The 23,217-nt window shown below is 38.5% G+C and overlaps 1 protein-coding gene across 10 annotated transcripts in view; it reads right to left on the bottom strand.

Annotated features, from left to right (window-relative positions):
- Nucleotides 1-23,217, bottom strand: part of LMBR1 (limb development membrane protein 1) — a 223,140-nt gene that overhangs the window by 3,581 nt on the left and 196,342 nt on the right. For 9 of the 10 annotated variants that reach the window (XM_017957369.2, XM_021936478.2, XM_017957374.3 and 6 more), the window contains one exon: nt 2,915-3,076. The exons of the other annotated variant lie outside the window; for it this stretch is intronic. In XM_017957369.2, the coding sequence (XP_017812858.1) occupies nt 2,915-3,076 (162 nt within the window). The remainder of the gene's footprint in view (nt 1-2,914; nt 3,077-23,217) is intronic. 10 annotated transcript variants of the gene reach the window in all.

The following is a 23,217-nucleotide window of genomic DNA, read 5'->3' as shown; positions in this document are numbered from 1 at the left end:
AATAATATCTCACTACCTAAAGGTATTTCACAGAATACAAAATTATCACTATCTTTTAAAGTTACATTTATTTCTCTCTGTATCATATAACAATTATTTACGTGATATATCTGACACCAACACTGCACAGACCAACACTGCACTCTCACAAGGAGAAGAAAACGTAAGAGCTTCTGTGGCACCGGAGCTTCAAGTACTTTAATAAAAACGAAAGACAATGACATACAGGAACACAGTCAGGTGTTGCTGAACAACAGGAATACACTCTGAGACATGGGTTGTCAACTGGTCACTGTGATACCATCACAGAGTATATCTACACACACCCAGGGGGCACAGCCCACAACATACCTAGGCTGTAGGGTATGGCCTATTGCTCCTAAGTTACAAACCAGACAGCAAACCTACTGAGTACTGTAGGCAACTCTGGCACAATGGTAAATATTTGTGCATCTAAAAATATCTAAACCTAGAAAAGTGACACATTGTGCCAGGACATTACAACAGCTACCAGGTCACTAGGTGACAGAAACTGCTCAGCTCCACTGTCATCTCTGTGGTCTGTCACACGGGCAAGTGGTCCATTACTGACCAAACGATCACTATGTGGCCTATGACCATACACAGCAGCACTTCCACAGAACAGATGTTGAGAAAATACTTATCATGAAGCTCAGACCTTTCTGGCATCTCAACAACTTACTTGGAAAAGACTTTTCTCCCTAAAATTTCACATGGTAACTGACCTATTAGGCAGTTTCACATCACTCATAAACTAATATCGTACTCCAAAATCTTTCTGTCACCTGCATATCTTAATGAAAGAAAAGGTAAAACTGAGCCTCTCTACGTCTGAATGGGAAGGAAAAAAATCAATCCAAGACAAAACATGGTCTGGTCCCAGGAATGACAATAGGAACCCACAGCTATTGGAGTTGAGGAAGTGTGCTAAAATAAAGCTTGTTAGAGAAGGGACTGAGTGAAGACAGATGATCGATGCGGTATCCACCGACTAAGCTGAAATGAAGTCCCCCTTTTAGGATAGATTATTGGAGTTCACATCTAAAATGTGTGTCACGTCGGTTATGCATTCTGGGAAACTCTGATGTCCCTCTTCTGCAGACAACTCCAGAAAACATCTCGTCCATTACCACCGTCACCAGCTAAATTTCTAGTGTTTACTATGTGCTAGATATTCTCTGAGATGGGTACTATTATTATCAATGGGTGGAGTAGCAGAGGGGAAAAAAAAAACTCTACAAAAAAAGAAAGAAAAAAAAAGAAAGGGGCTAGCTACTTCACAACCAAATTACCAGTCTCAGTGAAATCCTTATTAAGATCTCAGATCATTCAAACATTACATATACTTAATAAGACTCTTTTTCTATGTATAAATTGCCCCTTAGAGCACCCCAAAGAATACTGAAAAACATTTGGGAAGAAAAGTAAATGTATCTATTAGGTAGTTTTATACAACTCTTGCTCATTCTACTCTCTCCTATGGTCAATGAACTGACATGCATATAAGGCCTTTTATATCAGGTTAAGTTATGTTTTATTACTTTAACAAAGGCTTTCTTAGCAAAATGATGTCCAGAATACCTAATTCAAAAGCTAAACTTACAACAGTCCATTTGCAACCATCTCATTTAGTGAATGGAAAGTGGAAATTTATCTGAGACCATGGCTAACTAATCTTGCTGATATTGTAACAGGCTTAAAAATTAAGTTTTAATGCTAGACATCTGATAAAAAGGACTGTTTGATTCCCACTTCAAGTTGGGCCAGCTCTATTAACCCTAAGCATTAAAAGGTATGACTTATCTGGCACGTCAGCTGAGATGAGCTGTGACTGTTTCCTGTCAGGCCAACATTTGATGAGCCGTCCCCTCCCGGGCATATGCACAGTGAAAGACACATGGCCAGCTCATCTGAAATCTTCTGTGCCTCCCAAAGGTCACCCTCTCAAACATCAAGGTTGGAAAGGCCTGGTGATGTGAGAAGCTTTATTGCTGCTCATATAGTTTAAGTTATCTGAAAACTGGACCTGAATGAATCCATCAATATGTGGCCTTTTGCAATAGCTAAAAGCCCCAATATGGAGTCATATGCATTCGAATGATGTCAACTCAGGTGAATGAGCTAATGTCAGGAGTTTTAATAATTTTCTATAAGAACTCACTGCCTTTCCTTTCTTCTGTCATAAAATTACAACTCCGCCCCCCAAACCAAGATCATTTACTTTGTCCTGGCATTCTTAAAGTAAAAAACTTGACATGTTTAGCACTAATGTGGAAATAAGCATAAAAAATACATTCATAGGTTATGTTTGTACCCTTTAGCTAAACCTACCAGTTTTTAACACCATTACAATACATGTGACTCTTGGAATACATAATAGTAAATCCCCTCTCTTCTATTATATCAATGCCAAGAATGCTAACATTTTCACCTTGAATTTATTATTTGGCTTACTGAAGAGACTTATGGGTTAGCCTAATACTTGTAAAATCCAAGCCTCAAAAAAGCTTTAGCTAAAAGGTATTATTACCAAGGAATAAGCTTTTAACATCATATCATCCTCACCACCACCATGACCACCATCGTCATAATAAAGGGGCTAATATTTACTGAGTTCTTATGATGTGCCAGGCACTATGCTAAGGATCTTATGAGAATTATTTCAGTTGATCTTCATAAAAACCCTAAAAGGAAGACGATACTATCACTATATTACAGATAAGGAAGCTAAGGCTTAATGAAGTAATTTTGCACAAAGTAGCAGATCAATAACTTGACCTCTAAGGTTTTACAAATCTAGGAAACTAAATAGCTGAAAATGTAATATTAACTCAAATGTCGAACTTATTATTTAGTAGAAAGAGGAAAAAATACCCATAAACCTCAGGATTACCTAGGGCCTTGAAAAGTTCTTCTCGAACTGCAGAGGTGAATTTTCGGACCAGACACAATGTTGTCACAATAGCAAAAAGCAAATTGTAGGATAATACAATATAGAAATTTCCCAGCCAATTAAACCTTCCAAAGTCGCCAAGTAGATCAAATCTAGTGATTCCTGTTAAAAATAAATAAAATAGCCCTTAATGAAATCAGGTTAAGACAGTGCTAAAAGTAAAGTACAAGTTAGACAGAATTCTATGGACTTTCTCTCTTCTGTTACGTGAGATGCTGTAATGAATAAATCCTAGTTTAAAATATGTAACTATCATCTAGTGGGACAGCCTCAAGCCAGCCCTAACCTGCTTCACATACACGCCACAGTCACTTGCAAGTGATGAGTAATGAGGCCAGAATGAATGCCCTTTGACGTCCGATGAAGTCACGCTTACATTAAAAATCAAGCTCTCGTGCTGCTTACATGGGTAGGATGGCTGACTGCATGCTCTGCTGAGACAGGAAGGCTGTAACTGATCACAGGAAGCAAGAGTCACGATGAAAAAGATGCCTGAGAACATCCTTACGCCTCCTCTGCTGCTGCCCTCTGGAGGAACTGCCCGTCCCGTCTCTTTAGTCGGGTCTCTGGGCAAATGCCATCTCCTCAGAGAGGAAACCTCTGACTCCCCTATCTAAAACAGCTGGACCTTCCATGGCCTTCTATACTAGTTATGACTCTTCACAGCACACATAAACTAATTTTTTTTTCCTCTTGGCTTATCTATTGCCTGTTTTCCCCACTAGAATGCAGGTTCTGTAAGAACAGGAACTTTGTTTCACCCCTATAATCCCAGTGCCCAGAATAATGTCATACACACTTAATACGTATTACATAAATGAATACATAATTTCCTTCCATAAAAAATTGTTAATCTGAGTTTAATGCTTATAGGTTTGTAGGGTAAAAAGGCAAAGCAGGAAATACAGTAGGATGACATAATGTATGCATTGAAGTTACTTAAATTCATCTATACACATTTTTAAAAGTCTTTTTACTTAAAAATAGTTTAAATAATCATTCTATTAAATGAGCACATGGCCAGGTCCAGTATTTATTGCAAAAAATACATGAATGGTAGGATTTTTCTGACCACTGATAGATAAATAAACATCACTCAGGCATTGGTCAAGTGACAGATACTGGGAATGTCAACATTCTTCAAGGAAGAAAGGATAGAGCTACTTGGGGGCCATATAAAATTTAAACTACAAAGAATGAGAAGAAATAATAACTGTCTATAAAATTGTATAAACAAAATTATGTACCTCATATTTTAAGGGTGATTTAAGGATTTTTATGGGTGATTTCAAGAATAACTTTGACTATACTCAGTTTTACATTATCAGTTGACCTATGAACTGAACTCTCATCCTCACTCCAATGCAATGGCATCATCTACTACAGATAGCCTCTACAAAAGCGGCTTAGAGAGACAACAGAAAAACCAAATATAAACATTGTCATAAAAACAGGAGACTCCAAAGGAGCTCTACTGTAGCCACTTCTTCCCAGGACAAATGTGTTTGAAATTGAAAGGCAATAATATACCAAAGTATTTTTCAAAGGTAGACAATTAATGAAAACATACAATAAAATCGCTTTTTTAAAAAGGTTAATGCAGACACCAGCCTGTCACGCATGGTTATGAGAAGATGACAACAATCTTGGCTGCAGTTTCTCAGCTATTCATATTACTAAAACTTTACTTTGTTAAAGGGAATACATATCTAATTATAAGTTTTATTTTTCAAATAAAGCACCATTTCATTTAGCCTAGGAAGTGATCTTTAAACAAGATATAATCCTACCAAAACAAGCTTCAGTGGCTGCAGCCCAGAGATCCCAGATAAGTAATTTTCTCATTAGGGCCAAAGACTCCTTTGAGAATCTGGTGAGAGCTATGAATCTTCTCAAAAGAAAAACCCACAGACACAGACACCCAAATTTTACACAGCACGAAGCTCACTGACGGGGGAAACGGGAGATCCCAGAATCAAACCCTTGTCCAGATGCTCTACATGAGTCTTAACTGCTCTTGAAATTTTTTTGATCATATTCTACCATTAGTAAATACAAAATTTGACCATCTATACCCCGTATATGTGTATTTAATTATTTATAAGCTACATATATACTATTCAATGACATCTACAGACAAAACAAAGACTTTAAAAATCATAATAAATATAAATACAAATTCTAATAGTTTCTTCACATAGTCCAACGACTTACTTTATGAATGCATAGAAATGCACAAACTCCACTTTGGACACCACTGTAGATGCTCTGTGGTAGGTAATCCAACCCCCACCCCGGACACGGCCTGTGTCCTATGTTGTGACAGCACTACCACATAATGAGAAGTCAAGAAGCTGAATGCACCATCATGGTAAGAATGGAAGGTATGTTTTGAAAAACGGGAAAGTGCTTCACTAGAACTTCTTAGTGGATTCAACTTGGTATCTTGAGACTCAGGGTCGAGACCTAATACGGAACATCTAGGCAAAGAACAGCCTCTATCATCAGATGTTTTGGTTTCCAGGCTATTTCAGGTTGACTTCATAAACAGAAACCCAGGAGCCTGTTGCTATAGTGCGCCGAATAACTAGATAAATATTACCTCAAAAAACTAGTTCCAAGACATCATCGTGTTGAATATTTTTAAAAATCTGATAGACTGACTAACAGATCACTCTGACCAACACATAGTTCTTCAATTCTGAAAATTTTCTATAAAGACTGGACCACAAGAAACTTTAAAAAAGAACTTATCTAAAATTCTGCCTGAGAGGTTTCTGGCATGGCAATAGATTATAAAATGTACTTTTAAAATTAAAAGCACCAGGCGCGGTGGCTCACGCCTGTAATCCCAGCACTTTGGGAGGCCGAGGCGGGCAGATCATGAGGTCAGGCGATCGAGACCATCCTGGCTAACACGGTGAAACCCCGTCTCTACGAAAAATACAAAAAAATTAGCCGGGCCTGGTGGCGGGCGCCTGTAGTCCCATCTACTCAGGAGGCTGAGGCAGGAGAATGGCCTGAACCCAGGAGGTGGAGCTTGTAGTGAGCCAAGATCACACCACTGAACTCCAGCCTGGGTGAAAGAGCGAGACTCCGTCTCAACAAAGAAAAAAAAAATTAAAAGCACCAACAATTAAGAAAAAATGACAATACTCAGACAAAGCTTTAACAGCAATCATTTGACAAATATAAAAGATTTTAAAACCTCTATTTCTGTAAAAAAGTAAAAGTATTTTAAAAGCAAGCAAATTTTAAAATATTTTAAAATACTACTATTAGAAAGATTTAATTATCAAATGTTGTTAACTCTCTTAGTCAAATATCTAAATGCTTATGTCCATTTGGAAGTGCATTCTGTTAAAAGATTAAGTAAAATATACACCAGGCAAGAAGCTTAGTAAGTTAAGCAGTGGCTAAGCATATGGTCACATTATCTAGATTATCTGTCAATAAAAAATATTCTTCATGACAAACTGCACATCAACTCCACCCATTAGAATTCAACTGAAAATATTTTATGCATAATTCCTTGAATAACAGTCCTTTTCTATTCATACCTATAAAAGAACATACAGAATAAAATCTCATTTAAGAAAGGGCTGGTTTCTCTACCTGCAATATGAGTCAATAGAATTTATGTTCTTTAGCCCACCTGAGTAAACTTCTACTTTTAGGAAGCCTATTCATCTTCCTAAAGCAGCAAAAAGTAGTTAAGAGAGTTTATAAAGCTTGACACATAAAGGGATCATTAATCTGACTTTATCAATAAATTATATATGTTAGCCTATTACACAAATGGCTGACATAAATATCCATGGTTTTAATGTAAGATTACCAGAAAGAACACGTACATCTTATTTTTAAAAATGCATAGATTAAATGTTCTTTGCTGAAATATTAGGATTAACATACTTTTTTCCTTCTGAACTCAAACAACGGTTAATTATACTATGTTTTCAAATCTCTTCCTCTAAACCAGATTTTTTGAAATAATATTAGCTAAGACAGTGTTGGGGAAAAAAAAGTGACAAAGAGTATGAAATAATGAAATCTACAATCATTTTAAAACAGGAATAATTTAAATAGGCTCATTGCCAATTGTTTTATTCATTCAAAAACAAAGTCATCGTAAAACGAAAGAGGCTCCACTTCTGGGGTGGAATGAAAGATGATGCTGTTGAAGCAAAGGCTTTACCTTTTTTTTGTTTTTTTGAGACGGAGTTTTGCGCTTGTTGCCCAGCAGTGCAGTGGCACAATCTTAGCTCACTGCAACCAAGCCCTCCTGGGTTCAAGCGATTTTCCTGCCTCAGCCTCCCAAGTAGTTGGGAACACAGGCGCCCACCACCATGCCAGGCTAATTTTTGTATTTTTAGTAGACATGGGGTTTCACCATGTTGGTCAGGCTGGCCTCAAACTCCTGAACTCAGGTGATCCGCCCACCTGGGCCTCCCAAAGTGCTGGGATTACAGGCATTAGCCAGTGTGCCCAGCTGGCTTTACCTTTGACCAGTCTTGCTGTGCAAGTATATTTTCAAGAAATTATATCAATTGGAGATATACTTATTGACTTCAGGTTCCAGCCTATATGGAGTAAAAGAGACCAGATTTTCCCTCTCAACTGAATAAACTGAAACACTGAACAAAGTATATGAAACAACAGTTTTCAAGACCCTAGACATCAGGAAACCAAGGACAGTGATCACTGACAGATGAGAAACAAACAAGGTGGGCCCTATGATTGCCACAGTTTACCATCTAAAGAGACACTGCAATGTAGACAGAAGAGCTGAGGCGGGCTCCAGCCATCTCCCTAAGATCAAGAGATGAAGCTTGGAGCATAAGGATGACACAGTGGCCAGAGGGCTGCACAATGGAAGAACCCGGCAGAGAACTGACCAGTGTATGCTTGTGGGGAGCAGCTGGTCAAGAAATGAAGCAGGTGACAGAATGAGTAGCAAAGACATTACAACAGTTATTTTTAACTACATTCCTTATTTCAAAAGCTAGAGGAAAGATAAAACTTGCTAAGTAGAGATATTAAAGAAAATAGACTGAAATTGACCTTCTACAAAGGAAAATTATACTGTGGGACATGAAAAGTACACCAGATGGGATTAACGGCAGATTGGACACTGCAGAAGAAGAGATTAGTAAATTTAAAGACACAAGAATAGGAAAACAAAATAAAACAAGGAGCGAAATAAGAAAAGAATGAACAAAGCATCAACAGACCATGAATTCATTTGAAATGTCTTACGTACTTGTGATAGAGTCCCTGAAGGGGAAGAAAGAGAGGATAAGAGCAGATGGCCAAATAGGAACAGCTCCAGTCTACAGTTCCCAGTGTGAGCAACGCAGAAGATGGGTGATTTCTGCATTTCCAACTGACATACTGGGTTCATCTCACTGGGACATGTCAGACAGCGGGTGTAGGACAGTGGGTGCAGACCACTGAGCATGAGCCAAAGTGCAAGAGGTCAGGAGATTCCCTTTCCTAGCCAAGGGAAGCTATGACAGACGGCACAAAGAAAATCGGGTCACTCCCACCCTAATACTGCCCTTTTCCAACAGTCCTAGCAAACGGCACACCAGGAGATTATATCCTGCACCTGTCTCGGAGGGTCCCATGCCCACAGAGCCTCACTCATTGCTAGTACAGCAGTCTGAGATTGAACTGCAAGGCAGCAGCGAGGCTGGGGAGGGGTGCCTGCCATTGCTGAGGCTTGAGTAGGTAAACAAAGCAGCCTGGAAGCTCGAACTGGGTGGAGCCCAATGCAGCTCAAAGAGGCCTACCTGCCTCTGTAGACTCCACCTCTGGGGCCAGGGCATAGCTGAACGAAAGGCAGCAGAAACTTCTGCAGACTTAAATGTCTCTGTTTGACAGCTTTAAAGAGAGTAGTGGTTCTCCCAGCACAGAGTTTGAGATCTGAGAACGGACAGACTGCCTCCTCAAGTGGGTCCCTGACCCCAGAGTAGCCTAACTGGGAGGCATCTCCCAGTAGGGGCCGACTGACACCTCACACGGCCAGGTGCCCCTCTGAGATGAAGCTTCCAGAGGAATGATCAGGCAGCAACATTTGCTGTTCTGCCGTATTCTGTTCTGCAGCCTCTGCTGGTGATACCCAGGCAAACAGCGTCTGGATTGGACCTCCAGCAAACTCCAACAGACCTGCAGCTGAGGGTCCCGACTGTTAGAGGGAAAACTAACAAACAGAAAGGACATCCACACCAAAACCCCATCTGTATGTCACCATCATCAAAGACCAAAGGTAGATAAAACCACAAAGATGGGGAGAAACCAGAACAGAAAAGCTGAAAATTCTAAAAATCAGAGTGCCTCTTCTCCTACAAAGGAACACAGCTCCTCACCAGCAATGGAACAAAGCTGGACAGAGAATGACTTTGACGAGTTGAGAGAAGAAGGCTTCAGATAATCAAACTTATACGAGATAAAGGAGGATGTGCGAACCCATTGCAAAGAAGCGAAAAACCTTGAAAAAAGATTAGACGAATGGCTAACTAGAATAATCAGTGTAGAGAAGTCCTTAAATGACCTGATGGAGCTGAAAACCATGGCACGAGAACTACGTGACGCATGCACAAACTTCAGTAACTGATTCGATCAACTGGAAAAAAAGGGTATCAGCGAGTGAAGATGAAATGAATGAAATGAAGTGAGAAGAGAAGTGTAAAGAAAACAAAGTAAAAAGAAATGAACAAAGCCTCCAAGAAATATGGGACTATGTGAAAAGACCAAATCTACATCTGATTGGTGTACCTGAAAGTGACGAAGAGAATGGAACCAAGTTGGAAAACACTCTTCAGGATATCATCCAGGAGAACTTCCCCAACCTAGTGAGGGTGGCCAACATTCAAATTCAGGAAATACAGAGAACGCCACAAAGATAATCCTCGAGAAGAGCAACTCCAAGACACATAATTGTCAGATTCACCAAAGTTGAAATGAAGGAAAAAATGTTAAGGGCAGCCAGAGAGAAAGGTCAGGTTACCCACAAAGGGAAGCCCATCAGACTAACAGCAGATCTCTCAGCAGAAACTCTTACAAGCCAGAAGACAGTGGGGGCCAATATTCAACATTCTTAAAGAAAAGAATTTTCAACCCGAATTTCATATCCAGCCAAACTAAGCTTCATAAGTGAAGGAGAAATAAAATCTTTTACAGACAAGTAAATGCTGAGAGATTTTGTCACCACCAGGCCTGCCTTACAAGAGCTCCTGAAGGAAGCACTAAACATGGAAAGGAACAACCGGTACCAGCCACTGCAAAACCATGCCAAATTGTAAAGACCATCGATGCTAGGAAGAAACTGCATCAACTAAAAAGCAAAATAACCAGCTAACATCATAACGACAGGATCAAATTCATGCATAACAATATTAACCTTAAATGTAAATGGGCCAAATGCTCCAATTAAAAGACACAGAGAGGAAAATTGGATAAAGAGTCAAGACCCATCAGTGTGCTGTATTGAGGAGACCCATCTCACATGCAGAGACACACATAGGCTCAAAATAAAGGGATGGAGGAAGATCTACCAAGCAAATGGAAAACAAAAAAAAGCAGGGGTTGCAATCCTAGTCTCTGATAAAACAGACTTTAAATCAACAAAGATCAAAAGAGACAAAGAAGGCCATTACATAATGGTAAAGGGATCAATTCAACAAGAAGAGCTAACTATCCTAAATATATATGCACCCAATACAGGAGCACCCAGATTCATAAAGTCCTTAGAGACCTACAAAGAGACTTAGACTCCCACAAAATAATAATGGGAGACTTTAACACCCCACTGTCAACATTAGACAGATCCACAAGACAAAGAGTTAACAAGGATATCCAGGAATTGAACTCAACTCTGCAGAATCTAATAGACATCTACAGAACTCTCTACCCCAAATCAACAGAATATACATTCTTCTCAGCACCACATCACACTTATTCCAAAATTGACCACATAGTTGGAAGTAAAGCACTCCTCAGCAAATGTAAAAGAACAGAAATTATAACAAACTGTCTCTCAGACCACAGTACAATCAAACCAGAACTCAGGATTAAGAAACTCAATCAAAACCGCTCAACTACATGGAAACTGAACAACCTGCTCCTGAATGACTACTGGGTACATAACAAAATGAAGGCAGAAATAAAGATGTTCTTTGAAACCAAGGAGAACAAAGATACAACATACCAGAATCTCTGGGACACATTTAAAGCAGTGTGTAGAGGGAAATTTATAGCACTAAATGCCCACAAGAGAAAGCAGGAAAGATCTAAAATTGACACCCTAACATCACAATTAAAAGAACTAGAGAAACAAAAGCGAACACATTTAAAAGCCAGCAGAAGGCAACAAATAACTAAGCTCAGAGCAGAAATGAAGGAGATAGAGACACAAAAAACCCTTCGAAAAATCAGTGAATCCAGAAGCTGATTTTTCGAAAAGATCAACAAAATTGACAGACCACTAGCAAGACTAATAAAGAAGAAAAGAGAGAAGAATCAAATAGATGCAATAAAAAATGATAAAGGGGATATCACCACCGATCCCACAGAAATACAAACTACCATCAGAGAACACTATAAACACCTCTACACAAATAAAGTAGAAAATCTAGAAGAAATGAATAAATTCCTGGACACAAACACTCTCACAAGACTAAACCAGGAAGAAGTTGAATCCCTGAATAAACCAATACAGGTTCTGAAATTGAGGCAATAATTAATGGCCTACCTACCAAAAAAAGTCCAGGACCAGATGTATTCACAGTCGAATTCTATCAGAGGTACAAGGAGGAGCTGGTACCATTCCTTCTGAAACTATTCCAATCAATAGAAAAAGAGGGAATCCTTCCTAACTCATTTTATGAGGCCAGCATCATCCTGATACCAAAGCCTGGCAGAGACACACAAAAAAAAGAGAATTTTAGACCAATACCCCTGATGAACACTGATGAAAAAATCCTCAGTAAAATACTGGCAAACCGAATTCAGCAGCACATCAAAAAGCTTATCCACCATGATCAAGTGGGCTTCATCCCTGGGATGCAAGGCTGGTTCAACACACACAAATCAATAAACGTAATCCATCATTTAAACAGAATCAAAGACAAAAACCACAGATTATCTCAATAGATGCAGAAAAGGCCTTCAACAAAACTCAACAGCCCTTCATGATAAAAACTCTCAATAAATTAGGCATTGATGGGACATATCTGAAAATGATAAAGGCTATTTATGACAAACCCACAGCCAATATCATACTGAATGGGCAAAAAATGGAAGCATTTCCTTTGAAAACTGGCACAAGACAGTGATGCCCTCTCTCACCACTCCTATTCAACATAGTGGCTAGGGCAATCAAGCAGGAGAAAGAAATAAAGGGTATTCAATTAGTAGAAGAAGAAGTCAAATTGTCCCTGTTTGCAGATGACGTGATTCTATATTTAGAAAACCCCATCATCTCAGCCCAAAATCTCCTTAAGCTGAAAAGCAACTTCAACACAGGATACAAAATCAATGTGCAAAAATCACAAGCATTCCTATACACCAATAACAGCCAAACAGAGAGTCAAATCATGAGTGAACTCCCATTCACAATTGCTTCAAAGAGAATAAAATACCTAGGAATCCAACTTACAAGGGATGTGAAGGACCTCTTCAAGGAGAACTACAGACCACTGTTCAACAAAATAAAAGAGGACACAAACAAATGGATGAACATTCCATGCTCATGGATAGGAAGAATCAATATTGTGAAAATGGCCATACTGCCCAAGGTAATTTATAGATTCAATGCCATCCCCATCAAGCTACCAATGACTTTCTTCACAGTATTGGAAAAAACTACTTTAAAGTTCATATGGAACCAAAAAAGACCCCGCATTGCCAAGACAATCCTAACCCAAAAGAACAAAGCTGGAGGTATCATGCTACCTGACTTCAAACTATACTACAAGGCTACAGTAACCAAAACAGCATGGTACGGGTACCAAAACAGAGATATAGACCAATGGAACAGAACAGAAATAATATCACACATCTACAACCATCTGATCTTTGACAAACCTGAAAAAACAAGAAACGGGGAAGGGATTTCCTATTTAATAAATGGTGCTGGGAAAACTGGCTAGCTATGTAGAAAGCTGAAACTGGATCCCTTCCTTACACTTTACACAAAAATTAAGTCAAGATGGATTAAAGACTTAAATGTTAGACCTAAAACCATAAAAACCCTAGCAGAAAACTTAGGCAATACCATTCAGGACATAGCGGCATGGGCAAGGACTTCATGTCTAAAACACTAAAAGCAATGGCAACAAAAGCCAAAATTGACAAATGGGATCTAATTAAACTAAAGAGCTACTGCACAGCAAAAGAAACTACCATCAGAGTGAACAGGCAACTTACAGAATGGGAGAAAATTTTTGCAATCTACCCTTCTGACAAAGGGCTAATATCCAGAATCTACAAAGAACTTAAACAAATTTACAAGAAAAAAAGTCAAACAACCCCATCAAAAAGTGGGCAAAGGATATGAATGGACACTTCTCAAAAGAAGACATTTATGCAGCCAACAGACACATGAAAAAATGCTCATCATCACTGGCCATCAGAGAAATGCAAATCAAAACCACAATGAGATACCATCTCACACCAGTTAGAATGGCGATCATTAAAAAGTCAGGAAACAACAGCTGCTGGAGAGGATGTGGAGAAATAGGAACACTTTTACACTGTTGGTGGGACTGTAAACTAGTTCAACCATTGTGGAAGACTGTGGCGATTCCTCAAGGATCTAGAACTAGAAATACCATTTGACTCAGCCATCCCATTACTGGGGATATATCCAAAGGATTGTAAATCATGCTGCTATAAAGATACACATGCACACGTATGTTTATTGAGGCACTATTCACAATAGCACAGACTTGGAACCAACCCAAATGTCCATCAATCATAGACTGGATTAAGAAAATGTGGCAGATATACACCATGGAATACTATGCAGCCATAAAAATAGGATGAGTTCATGTCCTTTGTAGGGACATGGATGAAGCTGGAAACCATCATTCTCAGCAAACTATCGCAAGAACAGAAAACCAAACACCGCATGTTCTCACTCATAGGTGGGAACTGAACAATGAGAAAACTTGGACACAGGGTGGGGAACATCACATACCAGGGCCTGTCATGGGGTTGGGGGATAGGGGAGGGATGGCATTAGGAGAAATACCTAATGTAAATGATGAGTTAATGGGTGCAGCACACCAACATGGCATAAGTATACATATGTAACAAACCTGCACGTTGTGCACATGTACCCTAGAACTTAAAGTATAATAATAAAATAAATATATATATAAAAGAAAGGATAAGAAAAAACAACTATTTGAAAAAATAGTGGCTGAAAATCTTTCAAATATTATGAAAATTAATCAAAGAAGTATAATAAACTCAAAGAACAAGAAGTCTACCAAAGTACATAATAATCAAACTGCTTAAAAGAAAAATTTTAGAAGTTGCCAAAAGAAAAGATCACATAAAATATAAGAACAAAAATAATGATCACAGAAGATTTATTGTCAAAAATTATGCAAATCAGATCATGGAGCAACATTTTTAAAGTACTAGAGGCAGGCCAGGCATGGTGGCTCACACATGGAATCCCAGCACTTAGGGAGGCAAAGGCAGGTGGATCACTTGAGGCCAGGAGTTCAAGACCAGCCTCGCCAACATGGTGAAACCCTGTCTTTACTAAAAATACAAAAAAATTACCAGGTGTGGGGGCGTACACCTGTAATTCCAGCTACTTGAGTGGCTAAGGCAGGAGACTCACTTGAACCTGGGAGGCAGAGGCTGCAGTGAGCCAAGATTGTGCCACTGTACTCCAGCCTGGGCAAGATATCGAGACTCTAAATAAATAAATAAATACATAAATACATAAATACATAAATAAATAAAGTACTGGAGGCAAAAAATAGTCAATCTAAACTTCCATATCCAACAAAAATATCTTTCAAAACCAAGGCAAAATTAGGCATTTCACACATACAAAAACTGAAAAAATCTCATTATCAATAGGCATACATTATGAGAAACATTACAGGAAGTCCTTCAGGCAGAAGGAAAATGTTATCAGAAAGAAATCTAGAATTATCAAAGAAAGAGCAACAGAAATTATCACTATGTGGGTAACTATAAAAGACTTTCATTTTTAAAATCTCTTTAACACATCATTGTTTAAAGCAAAACCAACTAATATATTTTGGGGTTTATAACACATGTAGAAATAAAACTGATGACAATATTAGCACAGGAATGTCATAAGCAAAATGGCAGAGTAGGAGATTTCAGCCCTTACTCACCTATAAAAACAACAATTAGATATCCATGAATGAAAACAGTCTGGGAGAGTTCAAAAATCCAATAAGGTGCAAAATAGAGTGGAGCAAAAAATTCAAGAACCACAGCATAGAAAGTACAGGAAGAACACTTCCATACGACCTGCATCAGCCCATACCCCAGGCCAACATGGTTTGGCAATGACAGGAAACTCCTCGGTCCAAGAATTCGCCTCATGAAGGAAAAGGAGAGCAACCAGCTTCCTCGGCCTTTTGAGGCACTGCCTGAAGGACTCGCTTCAGTTTAACCACCATTAACTCTGGAAAGACTGACATAGCCAAGACATGTGGAACGAACTAGAAACAAAGAAGAGCAGAGGCTATCAATATCAGCTAAGCGGTGGTGCCATCAGTCACTAGCACCCTGCATGAGGACTCAGGTGGATTTTGCCACTAAGGAAACCAATGGCCATCACAGCCACTGCAAATGCCTTGTACCTTTTACCCCCAAGGGTCTCACAATTTTTGCCTGTGTGGACCCACCTGCTTAAGCCACTGTTGCCTCTGCACTGCTAGCCCTACTCCCAAGACCTAGCACGGTGAGTACACATGCCCACAGGATCCCACCACTGGCCCTGACTCCCACTGCTGCACACCTGCTGCTGGTGGGACCTAGTCCCTAAAGCTGGCCTCTGATATTGCACGCTTACTTACTTTGCTGACCCTAGCCTCAGCCTACCCAAGCATGTTTACTGCTCAACCAAGAGGCAGCGTAAGGTTCTCAACAGCCCTTGTAGCCCTTCAGTGTGCTCCAACAGGCTACCCAAGTCAGTAACCCCACACCTCCACTCCCGCGGGTAAAGATCTTCCTTAAGACAGTCCATAAGGTCAGAAGAGGTGACTGCTTGGATGTCAACAAAAGGATGCATGCAACTTGAAAAACCAGGAAACATGACACCACAAAAGGAACACAATACACTTTCAGTAAAAACCCTAAAGAAATAGAGATCCACATACTGCCTGGCAAAGAATTCAAAATAATCATTCTGAACATGTTCGGTAAGATACAAAAGAACACGTATAAACAATTTTTTTAAATCAGAAAAAAACTAAAGAACAAAATGAGTAGCTCAACAAAGAAATAAAAACATAAGGAATCCAAAGAAATTCTGGAGCTAAATAATACAATGACTGAACTAAAAATTCAACAGACTGCTTCAACAGCAGACATGATCAAGCAAAAGAAAGATTCCTCAGACTTGAAGACAGGTCATTTGAAATTATCCAGTTAGAGAAGAAAGTAAAAATTAAAAAGAATGAAGAAAGCTTGCAAAACTTATAAAATACTGTACTAGTCCTTTCTTGCACTGCTATATAGAAATACTTGAAACTGTAATTTAGAAAGAAAAGAGGTCTAATTGGCTCATGGTTCCACAGGCTGTACAAAGTAGCATGGCTGGGGAGGCCTCAGGAAACTTTCAATCACGGCAGAGAAGCAGGCACATCTTATATGGCTGGAGCAGGAGGAAGAGAGCAAAGCGGGAGGTACTACGTACTCTAACTACCAGATCTCTTAAGAACGCCTCACTCTTATGAGAACAGCAAGGGGGAAATTCACCCCCATGATCCAGTCACCTCCCATCAGGCCCCTCCTCCAACAATGGACATTACAATTCAACATGAGATTTTGGTGAGGACACAAATCTAGACCATAGCAAACACCATCAAACAAACCAATGTATGTATTAGAGGTGTCTCAGAAGGAGAAGAGAAAGAGAAAAAGAAAAAGAAAAAAAGCTTATTTAAAGAAATAAATGAGGAGTGTCTAATCTTTTGGCTTCCCTGGGCCACAATGGAAGAAGAATTTGTCTTGGGCGCTTGGGTCAACATATAAAATACACTAAAACTAATGATAGCTGATGGACTTTTAAAAAAAATCACACACAAAAATGATAATGCTTAAAGAAAGTTCATCAATTTGTGTTGGGCCACATGTGACCTGCTGGCTGTGGGTTGGACAAGCTTGAAATACATAAAAACTTCCCAAATCTGGAGAGGGATATAGACATACGGACTCAAGAAGCCGATAAATTCTCAAATAGGCTGAATATCAAAGAGGTCAACAATGAGACACATTAAAACTAAACTGTAAAAAGTAAAAGATAAAGAGAAGATTTAGAAAACATCAAGAAAAGAGTGATTTATCTCATAAAAGGGGACACATAAGACTATCAGTGGATTTTTCTGCAAAAACTTTATAGGCCAGGAAAGAATGGGATAATGTATTCAGAATACTAAAGGAAAAACTGACAACCAAGATTACAATACTCTGCAAAGCTCTTTTTTAAAAATGAAAGAGAGATAAAGTCTTTCCCAGACGAAGACTGAGTGACTGTCACCATTTGACCCATCTGATAAGAAATCCGGACAGGCATGGAAGGATCACTTGAGCTCAGGAGTTTAAGACCAACCTGGGCAACATGAAAAAACCCTATCTCTATAAAAAATACACAAATTACCCAGGTAGGGTAGTGCACACCTAGGGTCCCAGTTACTTGTCAGAGGGACAGAGATGGGAGGGATTACCTGAACCCGGAAGGTCAAGGCTGCAGTGGGCCGTGATCATGCCACTGTACTCCAGCTTGGGCAGCAGAGTAAGACCTTGTCTCAAAAAGAAAAAAAAAAAAGAAAGAAAGAAAGAAAGAAAGAAAGAAAAAGAAAAGAAAAAGAAATGCTTATAGGAGTTCTTTATATGGAATTGGAAAAAGAGAAGCAGAAATGTGAAAGTACATGAAAACATAAATCTCACCAGTAAAAATAAATACATATTCAAATACAGAATATATAACACTGTAATGGTGATGCATAAATCACCTATAACCCTAATATATAATAAAAATTAAAATACAAAAGTACTAAGAATAACTATAATGACAAAAAATTGCTAACAGGATCACAGCCAAAAAAAAAAAGAACACTGACTTTAAGCTTTAAGAACACAAAGTTGTGGGGACAAAGTGGAAGTGTAGAGTGTCTGTATATGTAATTAAACACAAGTTTTTATCAAATTAAAACAGATAGTTATAACTGCAAGACTTACACATGTCCCATGATAATCACAAAGGAAAAGCCTTTGGGAGATACAAAAAAGATAAAGAGGAAGGAATCAACCACTACCAAAAAAAAAAATCATAAAATAAGACAGCAAGAGAGGAAGAAAAACCAAACCAAACCATGCAAAACAGACAGAAAACAACAAAATGGCAATAGTAAGTCCTTACCTATTAGTAATGACTTTAAATGTAAATTGATTAAACTCCCAGTCAAAACACATAGAAGAGCTCAATGAATTGAGGGGAAAGGAGCCAGTGATATGCTGTCTACAAGAGACTCGTTTTACATATAAAGACAGACACAGATTGAAGGTGAAGGGATGGAGGCCCAGGAGTTCAAAGCTGCAGTGAGCTATGATTGTGCCACTGCACTCCAGCCTGGGTGACAGAGTGAGACCCATCTCTCTAAAAAATAAAAAGAAAAAAAAAGTGAAAAAATGGAAAAAGGTATTCCAAGCAAATGGTAACCAACAGAGAACAGGGGTAGCAATACTTAGACAAAACGGACCTAGAGTCAGAACATGTCATAAGAGAAAAAGGTCATTATATAATGATAAAAGGGTAAAATCAACAGAAAGATAAAACAATTATAAATAGATGTATAAACCCAACATCAAGGCACCTAAATGTAAAACAAATATTGACAACTCATAAGAGAGAAATAAATAGTAATACAATAACAGTAAGAGATTTGAAAATCCCACTTTTAATAATGGATAGAACGTCCACGCAGAAAATCAATAAGAAAACAGCTGACTCAATAACATAAAATAAATGGACCTCATAGACACATACAGAACTTTCCACACAATAGCAACAACAAACATTGTTCAGGACAGACAATGTTAGGTCATGAAACAATTATTAATACATTTAAGAAAATTGAAATTATATCAAGTATCTCCTCAGACTACAATGGAATGACACTAGAATTCAATGAAAGAAAATGGAAAAGTCACAAAAATGTGGAAACTAAATAATATACCTTTGAACAATCATTGGATAAAAGATGAAATCAAAAACATTTTCAAAAATACCCTGAATCAAACAAAGAAGACAACACAAATTACCAAAACATATGGATGTAGCAAAAACTGTAATAAGAGGGAAATGTATAGCAATCAATGCCTACAATGAAAAAGAAGAAACATCTCAGTTCAACAACCTAACTTTATAATCTAAGGAATTAGAAAAGAACAAACTAAACCCAAAGTTAGCAGAAGAAAGAAAATAATAAAGACTGAAGCAGAAATAAATGAATTAGAAAATATAAAAACATTAGAAATATCAACAAAAGAGTTGGATTTTTTAAAAGATAAAAGTGACAAAACCCTTAGCTGGACTAAGTCAAAGAGAAGTCAGAAATAACTAAAATAAGAAATAAAAATAGAGATTTCCAACAAATGACACAAATAAAAAAGATCATCAGGGACTATTATGAACCATTACACGCCAACAAATTGGATCACCCAAAACAGATAAATTCCTAGAAACATACAATCTGCCCAGACTAAATTTAGAAGAAACAGAAAACCTGAGCAAACTAATAAACAAGAAGATTGAATAATCAAAACTTTCCAGCAAAGAAAAGCCCAGAACCAGATGGCTTCAAAAGGTAAATATGAGCAGATGATTCAAAGAAAAATTAATATGAACCCTTCCTAAATTGTTCCAAAAACAGAAGAGGAAAGTAAACTTCCAAACTCATTTTACAAGGCCAGCATCGCCCTGATTCCAAAGCCAATAAAAAGGCAACACAAGTAAAGAAAACTACAGGGCAGTATTCCCAATGAACATAGATGCAAAACTCCTCAATACAATGCTAGCTAGCAAACCTAACTCAACAACACATTAACAGGATCATACACCCTAGTCAAATGGGGCCAATTTATTGCTGGGATGCAAGTATGGTTCAACATATGAAGGTCCATCAATGTGATATACCACACTAGCAGAATGAAAGACAAAACCACAAGATTAGCTTAGTAGATACAGAAAAGAGCAACTGACAAAATTCAATATACTTTCATGATAAAAACTCCAAACAAAACAGGTAAAGAAGGAATTTATCTCACCGTAATAGAGGCTTTTTTTAAAAAAGACAGAATCTCACTCTGTCACCCAGGCTAGAGTGCAGAGCCTCAGCCTCCTGGGAAATGATCCTTCCCACCTCAGCCTCCCAGGTAGTTGGGACTATAGGCACATGCCACCATGCCAGGCTAATTTTTGTATTTTTTGCAGAAACGGGGTCTCATTTTGTTGCCCAGGCTGGTCTTGAACTCCTGGACTCAAGCTATCCACCCACCTCGACCTTGCAAAGTGCTGGGATTACATGCATGAGCCACTGCGCCCGGTCAAGACAACAGATATTTTTAGAAACCCACAGCTAACGTTATAATCAATGGGAAGAAACTGAAAGCTTCTAAGATCTGGAAGAAAGGCAAGGATGCCCACTCTTGCCACTGCTATTCCACATAGTACTGGAAGTCCTAGTCAAAGCAATTAGGGTGGAAAAACATTAAAAATCCATCCAAATAGGCAGAGAAAAAGTAAAATTATCTACATATGCAGGTGAAACGATCACATAGGTAGAAAATCTTAAGGACTCCATCAAACAAAACTTTTAGAATAAATGAATTCAGTAAAATCACAGGTTACAAAATCAACATAAAAAATCAGTGGAATTTCTATACACTAAGAATGGACTATCCAAAAAGGAAATTAACAAAATAATTCTACTTGCAATAGCATCAAAAAGAATGTTACAATAAATATACTTGACAACTTAGATGAAATAAACAAATGCATTAAAAGACACTAACAAAGTTCACTAAAGAAGACCTAAACAAAACTACAAACAAGAAATTTTTTAAAAGACTTTTAAAAGACCCAATATTGTAAAGATGTGAATCCTTTCCAACGTGTTTATAGATTCAATACAATCCCAGTGAAAATCCTAGCAGGTGGTGGTGGCTCATGGCAGTAATCCCAGCCCTTTGGGAGGCTGAGGCAAGAAAATCACTTGAAGCAGGAGTTTGAGATCAGCCGGGGCAACACAGCAAGAGCCAAAGACTACACGAAATTTAAAAATTAGATGGCCGTGGTGGTGAATGCCTGTAGTCCTAACTACTTCGGAGGCTTATGCAGGAGGATCGCTTGACATCACGAGGTGTGGCCACAATGACCTAAAATCATACCACTCCACTCCAGCCTGGGTGACAGAACAAGACTTTGTCTCCAAAACAAACAAAGAGTATTAGTCTGTTTTCACACTGCTATAAAGAAATACTTCAGACTGGGTAATTTATAAAGAGGTTTAACTGACTCATGATTCCATGGGCTGTAGAGGAAGCATGATGCTGGCATCTGCACAGTTTCTGGGGAGGTCTAAGGAAACTTTCAATCATGGGGGAAAGAGAAGGGGAAACAGGCACATCTTACATGGCAGGAGCCGGAGCAAGGGGTCGGGGGAGGTGCCAGACACTTGCAGACAACCAGGTCTCACAATAACTCACCATTGCCATGACAGCAGCACCAAGGGGGATGGTGTTAAACCATGAGAAACCGCCCCCAAAATCCAGTCACCTCCCACCAGACCCCACCTCCAACACTGGGAACCACAACTGAACATGAGATCTGAGTGAGGACATAGATCCAAACCATACCACACACACACACACAATTTTTTAAAAAGCTAAACAACTTATACTGCCTGATGTCAACTTCTATGATTAATCTATCATAATCCAGACAGTGTAGTACCGATGTAAAGAAAAAAAGACACTGATGGAAAAAAAAAGGGGGGGAGAGCCCAGAAACAGAATCACATTCACACATATGTGGACAACTGGTTTTTCAATGAAAATCCAAAGGTAATGCAGTGGAAAATGAATAAACTTTTCAAGCAATGGTGCTGGAATAACTGACAACCAGTATGGAAAAAAAAACCTCCAATCTATATGTCATACTTAATTCAAAAATTAACTCAAAGTGAGTCATGGACCAAAGCACAGAAACTAAACATATAAAACTTCTAGAAGAAAACATACAGGACACTCTTTGTGATCTTGGGTTAGAGAAAGATTTAGTAGATTATGACATCAAAAGCACAATCTATAAAAGAAAATTTAATAAATTTGACTTCATCAAAATTAAGAATATCTGCTTGTTCAAAGATATTGTTAGGAGAATGAAAAGACAGCTCACTGAATGGAAGAAATATTTACAAGTCACATGTTTTGATAAAGAACTTTAACCAAGAATATGTGAACAGCACTCAAAGAACAAGAAAATATATCCAGTCTTTAAAATTATCAAAAGATCTTACTAGACATTTTGCCAAAGAAAATATACAACAGTATATCGGTCCATTTGCATGATGTTGATAAAGACATACCCGAGACTGGGAAGAAAAACAGGTTTAATGGAATCACAGTTCCACATGGCTGGGAAGGCCTCACAATCATGGCGGAGGGTGAAAGGCACTTCTCACATAGCAGCAGCAAGACAGAATGGAAGCTTGTGCTGGGAAGCTCCCCTTCTTAAAACCATCAGATCTTGTGAGACTTATTCACTATCACAAGAACAGCATGGGAAAGACCTGTCCCCATTATTAAATGACCTCCCACTGAATCCCTCCCACAGCATGTGAGAATTCAAGATGAAATTTGGCTGGGGATACAACCAAACCACATTATTCTGCCCCTGACCCCTCACAAATCTCATGTCCTCTCATTTCAAAACCAATCATGCCTTCCCAACAGTC

The sequence above is a fragment of the Papio anubis genome, chromosome 4, assembly GCF_008728515.1.
Source record: "Papio anubis isolate 15944 chromosome 4, Panubis1.0, whole genome shotgun sequence".
Lineage (NCBI taxonomy): Eukaryota > Metazoa > Chordata > Mammalia > Primates > Cercopithecidae > Papio > Papio anubis.
Note: the sequence above shows the minus strand (reverse complement) of the source record. Positions and strands in the feature narration are given on the sequence as shown.